The 14,150-nt window shown below is 37.6% G+C and overlaps 1 protein-coding gene across 2 annotated transcripts in view; it reads left to right on the top strand.

The window, feature by feature from the left end:
• Positions 1 to 361: 361 nt before the first annotated feature.
• The window catches only part of Prelid2 (PRELI domain containing 2), a 73,206-nt gene continuing 59,417 nt past the window's right edge, over positions 362 to 14,150 (top strand). The window contains exons 1-3 of one of the 2 annotated variants that reach the window (XM_033766874.1): positions 362 to 456; positions 10,818 to 10,875; positions 13,329 to 13,402. In XM_033766874.1, the coding sequence (XP_033622765.1) occupies positions 430 to 456; positions 10,818 to 10,875; positions 13,329 to 13,402 (159 nt within the window). In that variant the 5' untranslated portion in view covers positions 362 to 429. The remainder of the gene's footprint in view (positions 457 to 10,817; positions 10,876 to 13,328; positions 13,403 to 14,150) is intronic. The other variant, XM_010627041.2, reaches the window with a different exon arrangement.

Genomic DNA, 14,150 nt, shown 5'->3' on the forward strand with positions numbered 1-14,150 from the left:
TCTATACGTGTCTTGTTCCTTCCTTACACTAAGCTTTTTCTGGGCACGACTCACTTCTGCAGAAGTACATAGCACAACGTCACACTCTTTATCTGTGCAGTACTCAGCACATGTCACCTTCAGGGAAATGTTTTTCTTTGATTTAGCAAGTGTTTTAGATACTATGCATCAGGCTCTCTACTAGGTTCCAGAGAAACAGACACAATAGACAGACCTTCCTCTTGTGAATCTTATGGTGTCTGGTGGATGAGATTGACATTAATAAATGATAAAGAAATGAACACACAGGTCCCGCTGATGATGTGTACTTATGCAGAAAAGTACATGGAATTGTGTCTGAAGATGGTGGGGATGCTGCTGAAATTCCAGAGGTTGATCTTCAGGAAGGCTTGCCTAAAGAAGAGGCATTTGCGACAGGATAGCTGAAGAATGAATAGGATTTTCCAGGCAAGCTGTGTATGTGATACTTTCTTTCTTTTTTTTTTCCCCTCCTCATTGAGTTTATTGGTACATTTTAGGTATATAGTACAGTTATATTCATCATTGGGATCTTGTACCTTTACACGACAGGTCTTGCTTCTCATTTTGTGATACTTTCTAATACAGTATCATATTTAACCCCTTTCTGCAGACCCAGGAAGTCCTTAGGATTGATTTGTCACTTCACAGCAGTGTGGAGAATCTGAGGTTCACAGAGCTCTAAGCAACTTCTTCAAGTTCCCAAAGCTGGCAGGTGGTGAGCAAGGCCTGCCACTCATCTGAGCCCAAGGCCCACACCTCTGACCACCAGGCTGTTCTGCTTTGCATATTATGCACACTCGATGAGGGGATGAAATGTTTCAGAATCAACTCTGCCGGGTTCTTTATCCAGTCTCAGTCTTTATTTGTGTGATGTCTCAGGGTCTGCTCATCTGAGTGGGTCTGTTGGGTCTGATACAAAGATAAGGCTTTGATGTGTGTTAGGGTGAAAGCATAGAGTGTTTCAGTTGTCCATTACCATATGATAGATGGCTCCAAGAGTAAAGGATTTAAATCAGTGAGGGGCTTAAGGTTCTGAAGAGTCTTGTGGGTTGACTGTGCTCACGAGGTTGATGTGTGTGTGTGTGTGTTTGTGTGTGTGTGTGTGCGCGCTGCGTGAAATAGCTCTGGCCGTTTAGGTGACTGCCTTCAGTTAGGATCTGGTGTAATCCTCCTCACTCCTTCCTTCCATTCCCTCCCTTCCTTCCTGTTCTCCTCCTCCTCCTTTCTCAATCCGCCTCTCTCTCTCCCTCCCCCTACTTACTGTCCCCCTCTCCCTCTCTTTCTCTGAGTTCCTCTGTGTAGTCCAAGCCGGGCATGAACTCACAATTCTCCTGCCTTGGCCTGAGTGCTGGGATGACAGGTGTGTGGGGTCCAAATGCCTGGCTCACAGTAAGAACTGAGGCTGTTTTGGAAGGCAAGGCTGAGGAAATAGGAGGCAAATGTTTGTCTAAAGTCTAACAATGAGACAGTGTTAACACGTACAGCTCTACACTTCGTTCTTTGTGTTCATTCATAAAGCAGCCCTTCACAAAGAGATTGCCTGGGAGGAGCTACATGACTATATGTTGTTGATGAATCTATTTGCTGTGAATTTCACTATGTTATTTGAATCCAAGAACCAGAAGTCAGTAGACCTAGACTTTAGTCACTGTGTGCTTACTGTTAGGTTGGGTGACTGTGAGAAATGCTTTTCACTATTGTACCATGTCCTTGTGCAAGTCTGAGTAGGCATCATTTAGGGATCTGCTCCATGAACTTACAGTGCGTGGGGCGAGCAGAAAGTAAATGGAACTGTTTATGCAAGTTAAAAAAAGGATGTTCCTTTTCCTAGGTAGCCCTGTGCCGGCTGGTCTTCTTCCCTGGGAGACCTTATACAGTGAGCTAGCTACACACACACAGCTGTAGAAAGCAACACTATTTTCTCATCTGTGACATGGCAGTGCCATTTAGCCCCTCTCTACCTCATAAGATTGTTGTAAGGATCAGAAATGTAACAGTTTGATAATCAGATATTTTTTATAAGCCTAAGGTAGTAAGAATTATCTTTTGGCAAAATATGCTTTTATTTTTCTTTTCATCTTTATGTATTTTTTTTCAAAGCAAAGCACTTGGCAGAAGGGACAATCACATGAGGATCTCTGGGAAGCATTTGGTCTGATTTTGCACAGTGGTATGTTTGAAGCTGCTTTGGAACTGAGGAGGTTCTATTTTAAATAGAATCTACTGATCTATGGCTTTTGGTATGTTAGGAGTTGCCTTCCAAGTTACAATACATTACTATTTTTAAAACTGGAAGAATGTTTGTTCTTCTTACATTGCCTTTTGGGTACCACAGGCAAAATATTAGCTGTATGCTTTCAAAAGATAAGTGGGACCCTGAAAACAAACAATACAAGTAAGTACTCTTTGTTCATGGAATATAGTGTTTCTCAATGAATTCTTCATGGAAGAATGCTATGAAACCCAGAAAAGTTTATTCATCAGATGGTCAACTGTACTTTCCATGAACTGTTCGTGTCCATGCACTTCACAGTGTATTTAGGTTTCTTTCTTTGACTCTTAAATGTCTAGCTCGCATCACTTACAGCTGTTTCCTTCCTTTTACTTAAGATCATTTATGAAGAGAACACGATGTTTTGCAGATGAAGGTAGCAGTGGGGAAGATCTGACTTTTCTGGAAGCTTACATAGACCTTTTAATGAGCTTGCTTTCATGAGCTGGATTCAAAGAGACCTTACATTTCATCCACATGGAATTTCAAGTCAATGTATCGACTGGGTCTTTTGGTTTGTATCTAAATGAGGCCAAAGAAGTTGATGCTTTTCTTATGAAAAGAATGGCGTTCTTCAGGTTGACTTTCTTTGTGTGCTATAGGCAAAAGAGTCATTTGAATAGTGTGTACACTACATGGGCAGGGATTTTCGTTATTCGTTTTAACTGTATCTCAAATACCTAAAGAGATCTTGGAACATAGTAATTATTAAGCTTACTGTTCAATGAATGAATGAAGCTCACTCTTCAGACATTAGCCTTGTATAACTCAGGCTAAAGCTAGTGTATAATTCACAAACATGCCCATACTTTGAATACTGTAATAAAATAAACAGATTAAAGTAATTTCTTTGCTTCAATACATGACCTCACATGTTATTTATTCTAGTTGGGATCCTGATGTGCTGACAAAATGGCTTGAGTGTTTACCCTTAAGCTCATAAAGGGGATTTATGAATGGCTATTTCCATTTAGAGTAGAAAGTTGATTGGGTAATTAATAATGCTTCTATTTCTGGTACTATCTTTTCTTCCTTGAAAATCTGACACGTACATGTGTGCAACATCTCTCCCTGCAGAGGTGCAGAAATATGTAGAGTGAATCTGCCTTTCCAAAATAAATGAATTGATAAAGCACAGGCCTAGTGTAACATAATGGTGATTTATCTTTTTGTTGTGCTGTACCAGTCTTCTTCACTTTTATCTACCTAATCTCAGTTCCCCTAGTGGTGTTATGACAGGAAAGAGAATGGCGCAGATGTGAGCAGCATGGGCCCTGCCATCAGGTTGAATTGCTACCATCCCTGTGAGTGAAGGCCAGTTCACTTTGCTGTGCCTCAGTTTCCTCATATGTAAAATTAGAATGATAGTAACTGTCTTCTGGAGTTGGGGTTAATTAAATTGTGTAATATGTACATTTACATATGATATACCTTGCTTCCTCCTGGCCCACAAAGGTATTTAAAACTGTTTATTGAATAAAGATAATAATTATTTATCATGTTTATTACATACACTTGAAAATAAAAGCCTAACGAAGTAGCCTATAGAAATCTTCCCTAACTTAGAGTTATGAAGTAGGGGAAGAGTAAATGTGAATAAAGATACATATTTCAGTGAAAATTATGTTTTCAAATGCCATTTCAATAAGTTTAGAGTGTACTTAATGACTTATCTAGTGCAGATTGTACCTTAGTTTATAAAAAAGGTCTAGCTATCAAAGTACTAATAGTTACACATTCATTATATGTCAACTAATCGGCATTTATCCTAAGTCCGTGCATTGTTTTGTCCCTGGGAACGTGAAGATAAATGAACAGGAGGATAGATTCCTCAGGGAGTTTGCTGCCAAGGGGAAGAGAGTTAACTTTTGTGACAAAGGTGTTTTCAGGCGGATATGGCAGACCTAAAGTGTGGGACAAGGTTCATATTTTAATTGTAAACCTGTAAAAGCTTTTAAAGTACTTAAGACCAGCTTGTAACTTTTTTTTAAAAGAAGTAAATATTCACCCTGGTGCTTTTCTTCTCTGAGCCAGCGGAATGCATAGGGAAATGTCAGGGACCCAGTTTCTGAATTGGTAGAGCAAGAGCTGAAGAGATTTTGGTAGTCTAGGAAAATTGGAAGTATTAGGTTCTAATAACTTTTAATCATCATTTAGATATTTTTGAATGACAGATAGCTGTTAAGCAATATACTTAATGCCAGACTGTAATAGATTAAAAATCTTTATTTAAACTTAGTGTTTTTATGATTTCTTCTTTTTTATATTTTGCAGTGGATGATCAAACCTAGTACATCATGCATGCTAGGCAAGGTTTATCATCGAGCTACACCCCCAAGCTTTGCTCCATTTTTTAGTACCTCAACCAGCTAGCATTTGTTGAGCATCTGTGTGCTATTATACTTAAGACTGTTTCCTTTAAGTTCTATAACAACTCTTTGAAGTTGTTATTTTCATTTTACAGGTGAAGAAACTAAGCAAGATCAAAGTAATTTGTGCAGGATTCTCAGATGGATTTCAGACTCAGGCTTTTTGGACTCTAAAGCTTATTCTGATTTTTGACATTCTATATATGTTTTTAAATTTTGGTTTATTTTAAAAGCTTTTTATGTAGAAATATTTTGACTTAAAATTGTAAAAGCAAAGAATTCCCTTTACTACCTTCCCCAAACCACAGTAGAATTTTTACTTTCTGTGTATTTCGTCCTAGGGATTAAACCCAGGGCCTTGTACATGTTAGGTTTATGTTCTACCATCAAGCTGCATCTCCAATTTCTAATATTAAAACCATTAACATTATTACAATGCTATTAACTAAATTATAGACTTTATTCAAATGTTGCTAGTTTTCTAATATCCTTTTTCTAGTTGAAGGATTTGATGCAGTATCCCACATTGCATTAAATTGTCATGTGTCAGTCTCCTCCAGATTAGTACAGTTCCTTAGTTTTTCTGTCTTTCTGCACCATGATTATTTTGAACAGTGGTAATTAGTTATCTTGTAGATTTGGGTTTATCTTTAAGAGCATTGGGTGTGTAATTGGATATAGTAGCTCACACCTGTAATCTCTGTTCAGGGACCTGCAAGTTCAAAGCCAGCCTGGCAACTTTATGAGATCCTGTCTCAAAATAAAATTAGAAAAAGCCTGGGGATGTAATTTAGTGGTAGATCATTTGCCCAGAATGCACAAGGCTTTATGTTCAATTTTTAGTATTGTGGGGTGGAAGTTGAGATTAGAGCACCTTTCTCACTGTTGGGATCATTTACTGTCCTTTCAAAAAACTTCACTACGGCATTTCTGATTATTGGTACTTTTTTTTTTTTTTTCTTTTCCTGTTGCTGAGGCTCTATCACTAAATATATCCCTAGACCTCTTTGGATTGTTTTTGAAGGACAGAGAGCCTGATGGACATTGGCTAGCATTGTTTAGAATCATAGTTTGTCTCAGGCAGAAACTTTGGTGAATCTTAGGTTTGTCCCTTGGTTTCTCAGATGGTGGCATTCTGGTCTGCATGTCTTGGCCCCTTGTTCTTTGCTCTTTCTGCTTCATCATTATATTGGCAAGAAAGAGCAATAAAGAGCCATTTAAAGTGTCTATTGACTTAAATATGTTTGGTCTTTGATCGCTGAAGTTTTGATTAATCAGTGACTTGTTTGCTCTTGGTATAAATTAACTTTGTCTTTCTTCTGAGATGGACTATTTGATGGAGCTCATAAAAGGCATTTGGCAGACTGGTGATTGTGTGTGTACACACACTCGTGTGCAAAACTAAACACTAACTCTTCTCAGCAGGCCCATCCCCTTGCATGTACATGTTCAGAAGCAGCCTGGGTAGCAGATTCCCTTAAAGCTTATAAAGCAAATGTGAATGTGTTACTATGACAGACTTATTTTAGTCCTGACACCTTCCTTTGCAGCATAATCAGAGAGATCTGTCAGCTCACCTGCTTTCTTGTACTCTCTTGGGTAACTTAACTTGAAAGTTGGTGTGTAACAACTCCTTTGAGGCTATTTACCCTTCTGAGGGAGTACTACAAAAGGCAAGAATTGACTTCTGAGATTTTCTGGAAAATTTATATTTTAACAACTTCTTAGTCTTAACAGTAGGCTTTCTGAATTATGATTTTGTCCTTCAGTAAGTCAGAAAGGCTATACTAAATCTTTATCAAGCAGATACCTACACATATATTTAATATTTTTCCTGTAATTAGATGGATTCAATTTCTTGGCCTCTCACTTTTCATAATTATGTGTTTAAGCTACATTTTCCACCCAGCATCATGCATTTTTTGGCAACTTACTTTTTAATGTGGGAAGAATAAATGAAAGCAAGGCTGTGTGACCACCTTAGGAGAGTATAGATTGTTACATATATACAGCATGCGTGGTGATTTTTTTTCTTTTTTTTTTTGGTGATTTTTATAATTGATTTATATTTTGGGAAAAGAGAAGGAGTTAGCCCACTCATTCTGTGAATAAAGTAAAAATCATAACTATGATCAAAATGAAGTCAGATGTACCTTCTGCCCGTCATGAGCTGTTTTTCCTCTGTGATGCCTGCCTGCTGTGCCACCCTCCCTTGGAGCCAGCCAATTATGGATTGAAAACTCTACAAATTGTGAGCTAAATAAGCATCCCTTTAAAAACAAAACAAATAAAAACCCAAACAAACAAAATAATGAAGTCAAATATGTCCAGAAAAAAAAAATCTGTTAAGTCACCCATCAAGTATAGCATCCATAGTGTATGTGTGTGATCGTGTGGATAATTATTATTTGCAGTACTGGGGATTGAACCCAGGAATTAATTGAACTACTTCCCTAGCCCTATTATTAAATTTTATTTTGAGATAGGTCTTGCTAAGTTGCCAAGGCTGGCCTCAGATTTTCCTTCTGTTATGATAGATGTGTGCCACCACACCAAGTTTGTGGGGTAATTCTTAAGCACACTGAGATTTTCAATCTGCTGAGCTAGGTTCACGGAAGACAAGGGCTTTCAGCAGAAATCTAGGTCATCAGACCACTTTGCTTCCAGGACTGTGGAAGAGGGACTGGAGAATCGCAGTGTGACTCTTCTTGTGTGCAGGTGTCACACCATTAGGTTTTTAACGAAAAGTCTGAATCTTATTACTGGTAATATGTTTCATTGCTTTGGGAAGGACTAAATGACTTCATGCTTATGTCAACCTCTATCTAATACAGCACTCTGCACGGATACAGTAGACACTCAGAAGGTCTTCTGTGAGTTTGGTCCTGGTTGGTCATGTTCAAGTCCACAGTCATAGGTATTTGAAAAGCTGTCCAGGAATATGTGCATCTGTTTCTTGTCTTCCTGGGTTGGAGTTCCTAGTGGTGATCTTTTCTGAGCAGCCCTGCCTCTTTCCAAACTTTTAAATCTGACTTCAGATAAGTTTTCATGAGTTTCTGAGTAATTATAATTGTGAGTTTAAGGTCAGCCTGGACAACATTGAGAGACCTTGTCTCAATATACTATTTTTTCTTTTTTTGGTGGATTAAAACATGAATATATAAATTACCACAAGATGGCATCAGATCATTTGCAATTATGGCAGGTAGGGAAAGCCTGAGTTCAATGCATCTTTAAAAGAAAAAGTTAAAATTTGTGCCACTCATCTCATGGTATTTAGTTATTGCACATAAACTTCTAATTTCTTTTACCATTCTTGTATGGAAACTTGAGGCTTATGTTTATTCAATTCTAAAAGTAGCTGTGTAGGAAAATTTCTTGGATATTGCAAATAATTATTTACTAAGTAAACAATTTATGGTTTCTTATGTTTGGCTGATATGATTTCCATTTTACTTGTGTTATTTACAAGCAGTGTCTAATGGGAGACCTTTAAGTATTTTTCAGTGCCTCCCTCCCTGATTTTCCATCTGTCCATCATTTCTTAGTCTGTTTTATCTTGAGCAAATTGACGTATTTTTTGTTTGTTTGTTTTCCCAACTAACATGTAAAATCTATGAGACCCTGTAATTTTGTCTCATGACTATATTTTCAGTGCCTAGAACAGTATTTGCTATTGTATGTACTCAAAAACTTAAATGAACAATAACTAGAGACTGTTTCAACTATTATTTAAATCCCTTTTGCCTTAATAAACAAATATTAAAAGTTATATAAATTATGTATAATCTTTAGAAATTTCACTGACAACTGAGTGAAGTAATCAGGACTTGAAGACTTTTATCACTGTAATTTCTCTGGTGATTACATTTCCAACCTGTTTTATAATTTAGTAATCTTCCTACAACTTACAGTATATCTGTAATATTCAATCAGAATGCATTTATGGGTACATAGTGAACAGAATGGAATGTGGTAGAGGAAACAATCTCACTTTAGTGTGCATGTTATAATTTACATGTGTATACATATGATTCAGGGACTCATGTGAGTCTCAGATGTCTCTGCTGTTTCATCGGCCTGGGGTTAATGAACGTCCTCTTGGGTAAGGAATCAGGATGTCTAAATCTGATGCTGTGTGGTGGACCTGCATCTTCAAAGGGCTAAACTTCAAGAAAATGGTCATTATAATTTTGAGCACTTCTTCCTAGAGCTGAAATGAATGAATGAATGTTTTCAAAGCATTTTTAGAAACTACATTTCTCATTAGTTATTAAGATTGCAGTTACCAAGATGGAGGTGTGAGTGACTTTTGCCAACACAGAACGTGAAGTGTTGAGGCAGCTGAAGACTGAGCCTCTGCCATTGAAATTGGTCCCCAGCCCATCTATGCTCCAAATCATTAATGGATTCTGCAAACAGTTACTGAGTGCTTACCACCTGGCAGACCCTGGGCTAGTTAGTGGACTCACCAAGATAGATAATATTCCTGCCTTCATATTTTTTGTTTAGAGAAGTTTTCCTCTAATGTGTTATTTGGGCCACAGATGTCTTTAAGAATGTAGATAGTGTGGTGATACACACCTGTAATCCCAGTTACTTGAGAGTCTGAGGCAAGAGGATCACAAGTTCAAGGCCAATCTGGGCAGTTTAATGAGATCCTGTCTCAAAATAAGAAATGAAGAAGAAGAAAAAAAAAATGCTGGAGGTGTAGCTCAGTGGTAGTGCTTGCCTAGCTAGCATTTGTGAGCCCTGGGCTAAATCCTCAGTACTGCACCCAAACAAACAGACACCCTCCCCACACCAAGAAAAGACCAAGCTAGAATGTGTGACTGTGACAGTGATTAGTGATAGACTCTTTCCCCTGAAAATCATTGTCAGTCAAACTCCTAAACACACACTCAGAGACATGGGTACGTGTGGTGTGGTTGCTGTAGGGTCGAGGAGACCCACACTCACAGAGTTTTGTATTCATTTCCCAGGAGTCAGACAATATGGAGCTCAAGTCCTCAAAGTTCCTCAAGAGGGCTCTAAGTCCCTCTTCTCCCACCCTTCAGCTTGTCTTGGCTCTAACCTCTTGCTTACACCTTGTGATGTCCTGGATGAGACTTTCTACTCATTTCCTTTTCAGATTTGACCAGGAAGAGTCAGGAAACCTTGGAAGAAAAGAGTCCAAGGGAGCTTATCAAGCTTGAGTTGGCAGCCTTCATATTCTGTGGTTTTGCGAGAGTCACTTTGTTCCTTTTTTTGCATCTGAGTAATAGAAAGGGTTTGATTTGAGAAACTCTGAGATAATTTCATGATGGGTTAGAAGGGCAGGCTTTGGAGACAGACAGAGTATCTGGAGAGAAAATACATTACCCCAGATAAATTACTTGTTAGCTATTTTGAGCAAATTATCAAAGCCTTATTTCTCATACATGAAATGAGAAAAAACATTTTGTGGAATATTTTTGGGACTCAGCTGAGACAATGTATGTAAATTGTTTAGGACAAAATGACACCTATTATCAACCTGGTACATCCCAGTTGTCTTTCAAGAGAATTTAACAGATTAAATATATTTTGAACACCTACTATTTCACTAGCATGGTTTAAGTCCGTGATTATTCTCCTGTGATGCTAACCCAGCCACTAGGCCATGTTATAGGACAGTACTGAAGGAATTCTGTCAGTTTCAAACAGCCTGGTTTAATTTCTTGGCTCCAGCAAGGACCAGCTGGGTGACTCTAAGTGATCCATTCTTCATTCATTTTCCATTTCTGAAAAGAAAAATGGAGAAAATGATATCATATGGCTCATTCACAACAGAGTGGCTCTTGGATTTAGATGAGATTATGCAATTAAAGCATTTAGCACAGTGGCACAAAGAACACTCTTGATTTGTGTTAGGCTGGTTCAATATTAATAGCAGTATTATTTATCAATTAGCTTCATAGCACTCCTGTCTCTCTTCCCTGGGTTAGGATTTCATAAAAGTTCAGGCATCTCGCTTATCCAGGCTCTTATGGTGAAATTAAGATCTTGATTTAAAATTGGTCTTTATATAGGGGTTACCTGGCAAATATTTATGGATCCTGCAGATAGCTCTTATTGCTACTAATTCCCTTTAGTAAAAGATGACTGATAATTCTTCTTTATATGTTTTCATTTAGTACCCTAACCCCATGGATAGAAATGTCATTTCTGTAAAAGTTGTGGAGGAGAGAAAAGGTAAGTTCTTTGAATGTATCCTCACTTCAGTGATGAGCAGTAAGTGATACTGACTTTTGTAAAGATGCTTGTATGTGCATGTGTGTGTATGTATGAGATCTATTATGTCTTAAACAATTATCTTGTTACTTTCTAATACTAGTTGATGATAATGTTGGACTATAATTGTAACATGTAACCTTAGAGGGCATTTAGTATGTGCCAGGCACTCTTATTTAAATAGTAGGGTTATTCCCATTTAATGAATGAAGAAATTGATGTACTGAGATGTTAGTCAAGGTCACAGTGGTTATGAAGTGTGATCAAAATATATGATGAATGTTTAAATTTAAAACTTTTATTACAATAAAAGATATATTGTCATTAGCTCCCCTCAAGATATGCCCTGTCACTTTGAATATATTTCTCCCATTGCCTCCTTCTGAAATGGTTCTGGGAGTATCTTTATGGAGTATGATAAAAAAATATGGTGAATGCCACTGCCAAGTGCCATCCAGGTGAGAGTCAGATCCGTGAAAACCTTATGGTGTGTCCTCATCCACCTCATTTCGCCAGATCTGGCACTTCAGTGACTTTCAGTCCTCTCCTAAACTCAAAATGACCATGAAAGGTAAATGTTTTGAATTGATTTAGGACACTGAGGACTTTCAGATGGGATAAGTGTGTTTGAAGCAAGGGGGAGTATTTTGAGGGTGAGTAATGGCAATGTGTCTTTTACTGTAATAAATATTTTTTTAATTTAAACATTCACCACTGAATTTTTCTATCATACCTCATATATCTCTATCATACATTCATATATCAACTTGTAGACGTCAAAACAGGTATGAATAATAGCATATATGTGAGATGTGACCATCAAGCGATTAGAGTACGGAGTTATATCTGAACTTGACAGTGTGGTTCAGTATCAACTAGAGGAGGGCTTGACAAATAATGACTTGTAATGCATGTTTTATAAGTAAGGTTTTATTGTGATGTGGTCACACTCATTTGTTTATTATCTATAGCTCCTTTTTTTCTGTAATAGCAGAGTTGAGTATTTTCAACAGAGAGTTTATGGCCCATGAAGCATGAATTATTTACCATGTTCCCCTTTTCACAAAATCTCGACTGTTGTCACTCTCATCCCCAGTGCAAACGTTGTTACTGTCAGTGTTTGAATTTGAGGAATGCAAGGCGCAGGAAGACACAACCATGTGCATATAATCAGTGCACAGACCTTTGGAGACAGACGTCCAGGCCGTGATCTAACACGCTCTTCAGCCTTCTTAGAAATCACAAGCTAGACTTGTAGGTTAACTTAACTCTGGGGCTCTCATGCTAGTGAAATAGTAGGTGTTCTCTGTGCTTGGTAAAGATAAAACTGCCCTTTGCTTGTGAGCGTATTTTCTCTCTAAATATATTTCAAAACATTTTTGTTTTGGTGCCTGTGCTCAGTGTGGGAGAACTTGCTACTTGGCCTCAAGACCTGATTTTTGTAACTACCTTCGTGGTTTAACTTTTTGGAGGCTCGGTTTTTTCATCTATCAACTGGAGAAATAATTGTGTTTTTGTGTTGTTGTGAAGATCAAATGTGAAGATGGTTGTATGTTCTAAAGTGGTATAGGAGTAATTATTATTTCTGTCATTGTTAAGGGCATCTCTGCCTCCAGTAGTGGCTAATTCATTTTAAGTATGTGTGTTGCAAATACTGGATAAGAATGTGAAGGAGCAGAAGATTTTGCACACTCTGGGAAGCTTCTGGAAGTCAGGATGATTGCAGCAGGGGCCAGGACTCCAACATCTAGAGGTTTGAGAACCAGGGCAGCAGAGCAGCTGAGTCCCATGAATTCAGAGGGCACATGATGGCACTTTGAAGTTTGTCTTGTTTTCTGCCTCTGCCCCGCTTTCCCCGTTAAACTCGTAGTTTCATTGTATTACTAGTGTTACACCGGAAATTTCTCTCCAGAACAGATTCAGTCACAGGGCGTTTTCTCTGCTATGAGACAAGAATATGGCCAGTATAATTCATTGATTATGCATTTAAACTTTGTGGTCAGTAATTTATGCTTCAAAGTGTGATGTGGAAGGTGGCAGAATCATATTCTCTTTCTCACTGTTAAAACATTCTCTGTTGGATCAGAGAAGGAAGAGTACAGCGGTCATTGTCCCTTAGGCATTGACAGTGGCAGTCCAGAGTAAGGGACAGTGTGTGATTATTATTTTTTTAGTTCCTGACTTCACCATGGCATTGTACATTGTGGTTTTACCCTAATTCCTTGATCACAGATAAGGAGTATCTATGATTTGGCCCAGAAAAGTGGTCAAGGAAAGTGAATTTTGAGTAAATATTTTCTCCAGAAATTCTACTCATGCATATAGAAAACGGAGATTGCCTTTAAAGGCTTTACTGAGACATTAAGACAAAATGCATTTTCTTAATTTTTTTAAATAAAAATTTCTTTTTCTAGATGAAACAACAGGAATCATCTATAGAAAGAGGATCGCAATCTGTCAGAATGTGATTCCAGAAATTTTAAGGAAGGTAAATTCTTTTTAAAGCATAATTACAGTGAGGTACTACTGAGTAATGTTTAATAGTCATGGACAGAGCATTTTTAGACGTAAGGGCGCACTGGGACTTCCTGTTTCCCCCACTTCATAGCCCGTCTTTCATAGCCAACCCAGGTTTGGTGCATGTCACTGGAGATAATTTTGTCTCTTTCTCTCTGTTCTGTGAAGGGCTCTTAATAGACATAGAGATATTCTATGGTAATTTTAAAGATACTTTCATAATTTTGCATGAAATGACTATCTTTTAAAATCTTTCCATGGTTAGAAATGATAAAAGTGACTAGAAGTTGGCAGATTATAAATATTTAGTATGATTTTGAAGTAAGGAAAAGTTTCAATTTCTAATTCACTCTTAGAAATTTCTGACAGTAAAATGTTCTTAGTGCTCTGTGTAAGCCTTTCTGTGTGTGTTTCTGTAAGGTAAATATTATTGATGATGAGATTTTCATGATAGAATGTTGTTTTCTTTTTGAAACCTTTAAGCATTCTGGTGATTATTTTTTGGAGAAAGGTGAGTGGAAATTTTTAATTGCATTTCTTAAACCATAGAAGGACTTTTGACAAAAATCTTTTAAAAATTATTAGGAAGTACATACTTTTAAAAATGTCTTGAATGGCTGGGGATTTAGCTCAGTGGTTCTAATGCCTGCCTCACAAGTGCAAGGGCCCGAGTTTGATCCCCAGTACCAAAAAAAAAAAAAAAAAAAAATGCTTTAATG

The sequence above is a fragment of the Fukomys damarensis genome, unplaced genomic scaffold, assembly GCF_012274545.1.
Source record: "Fukomys damarensis isolate Sample0158 unplaced genomic scaffold, DMR_v1.0_HiC HiC_scaffold_3, whole genome shotgun sequence".
NCBI classification, from domain to species: domain Eukaryota; kingdom Metazoa; phylum Chordata; class Mammalia; order Rodentia; family Bathyergidae; genus Fukomys; species Fukomys damarensis.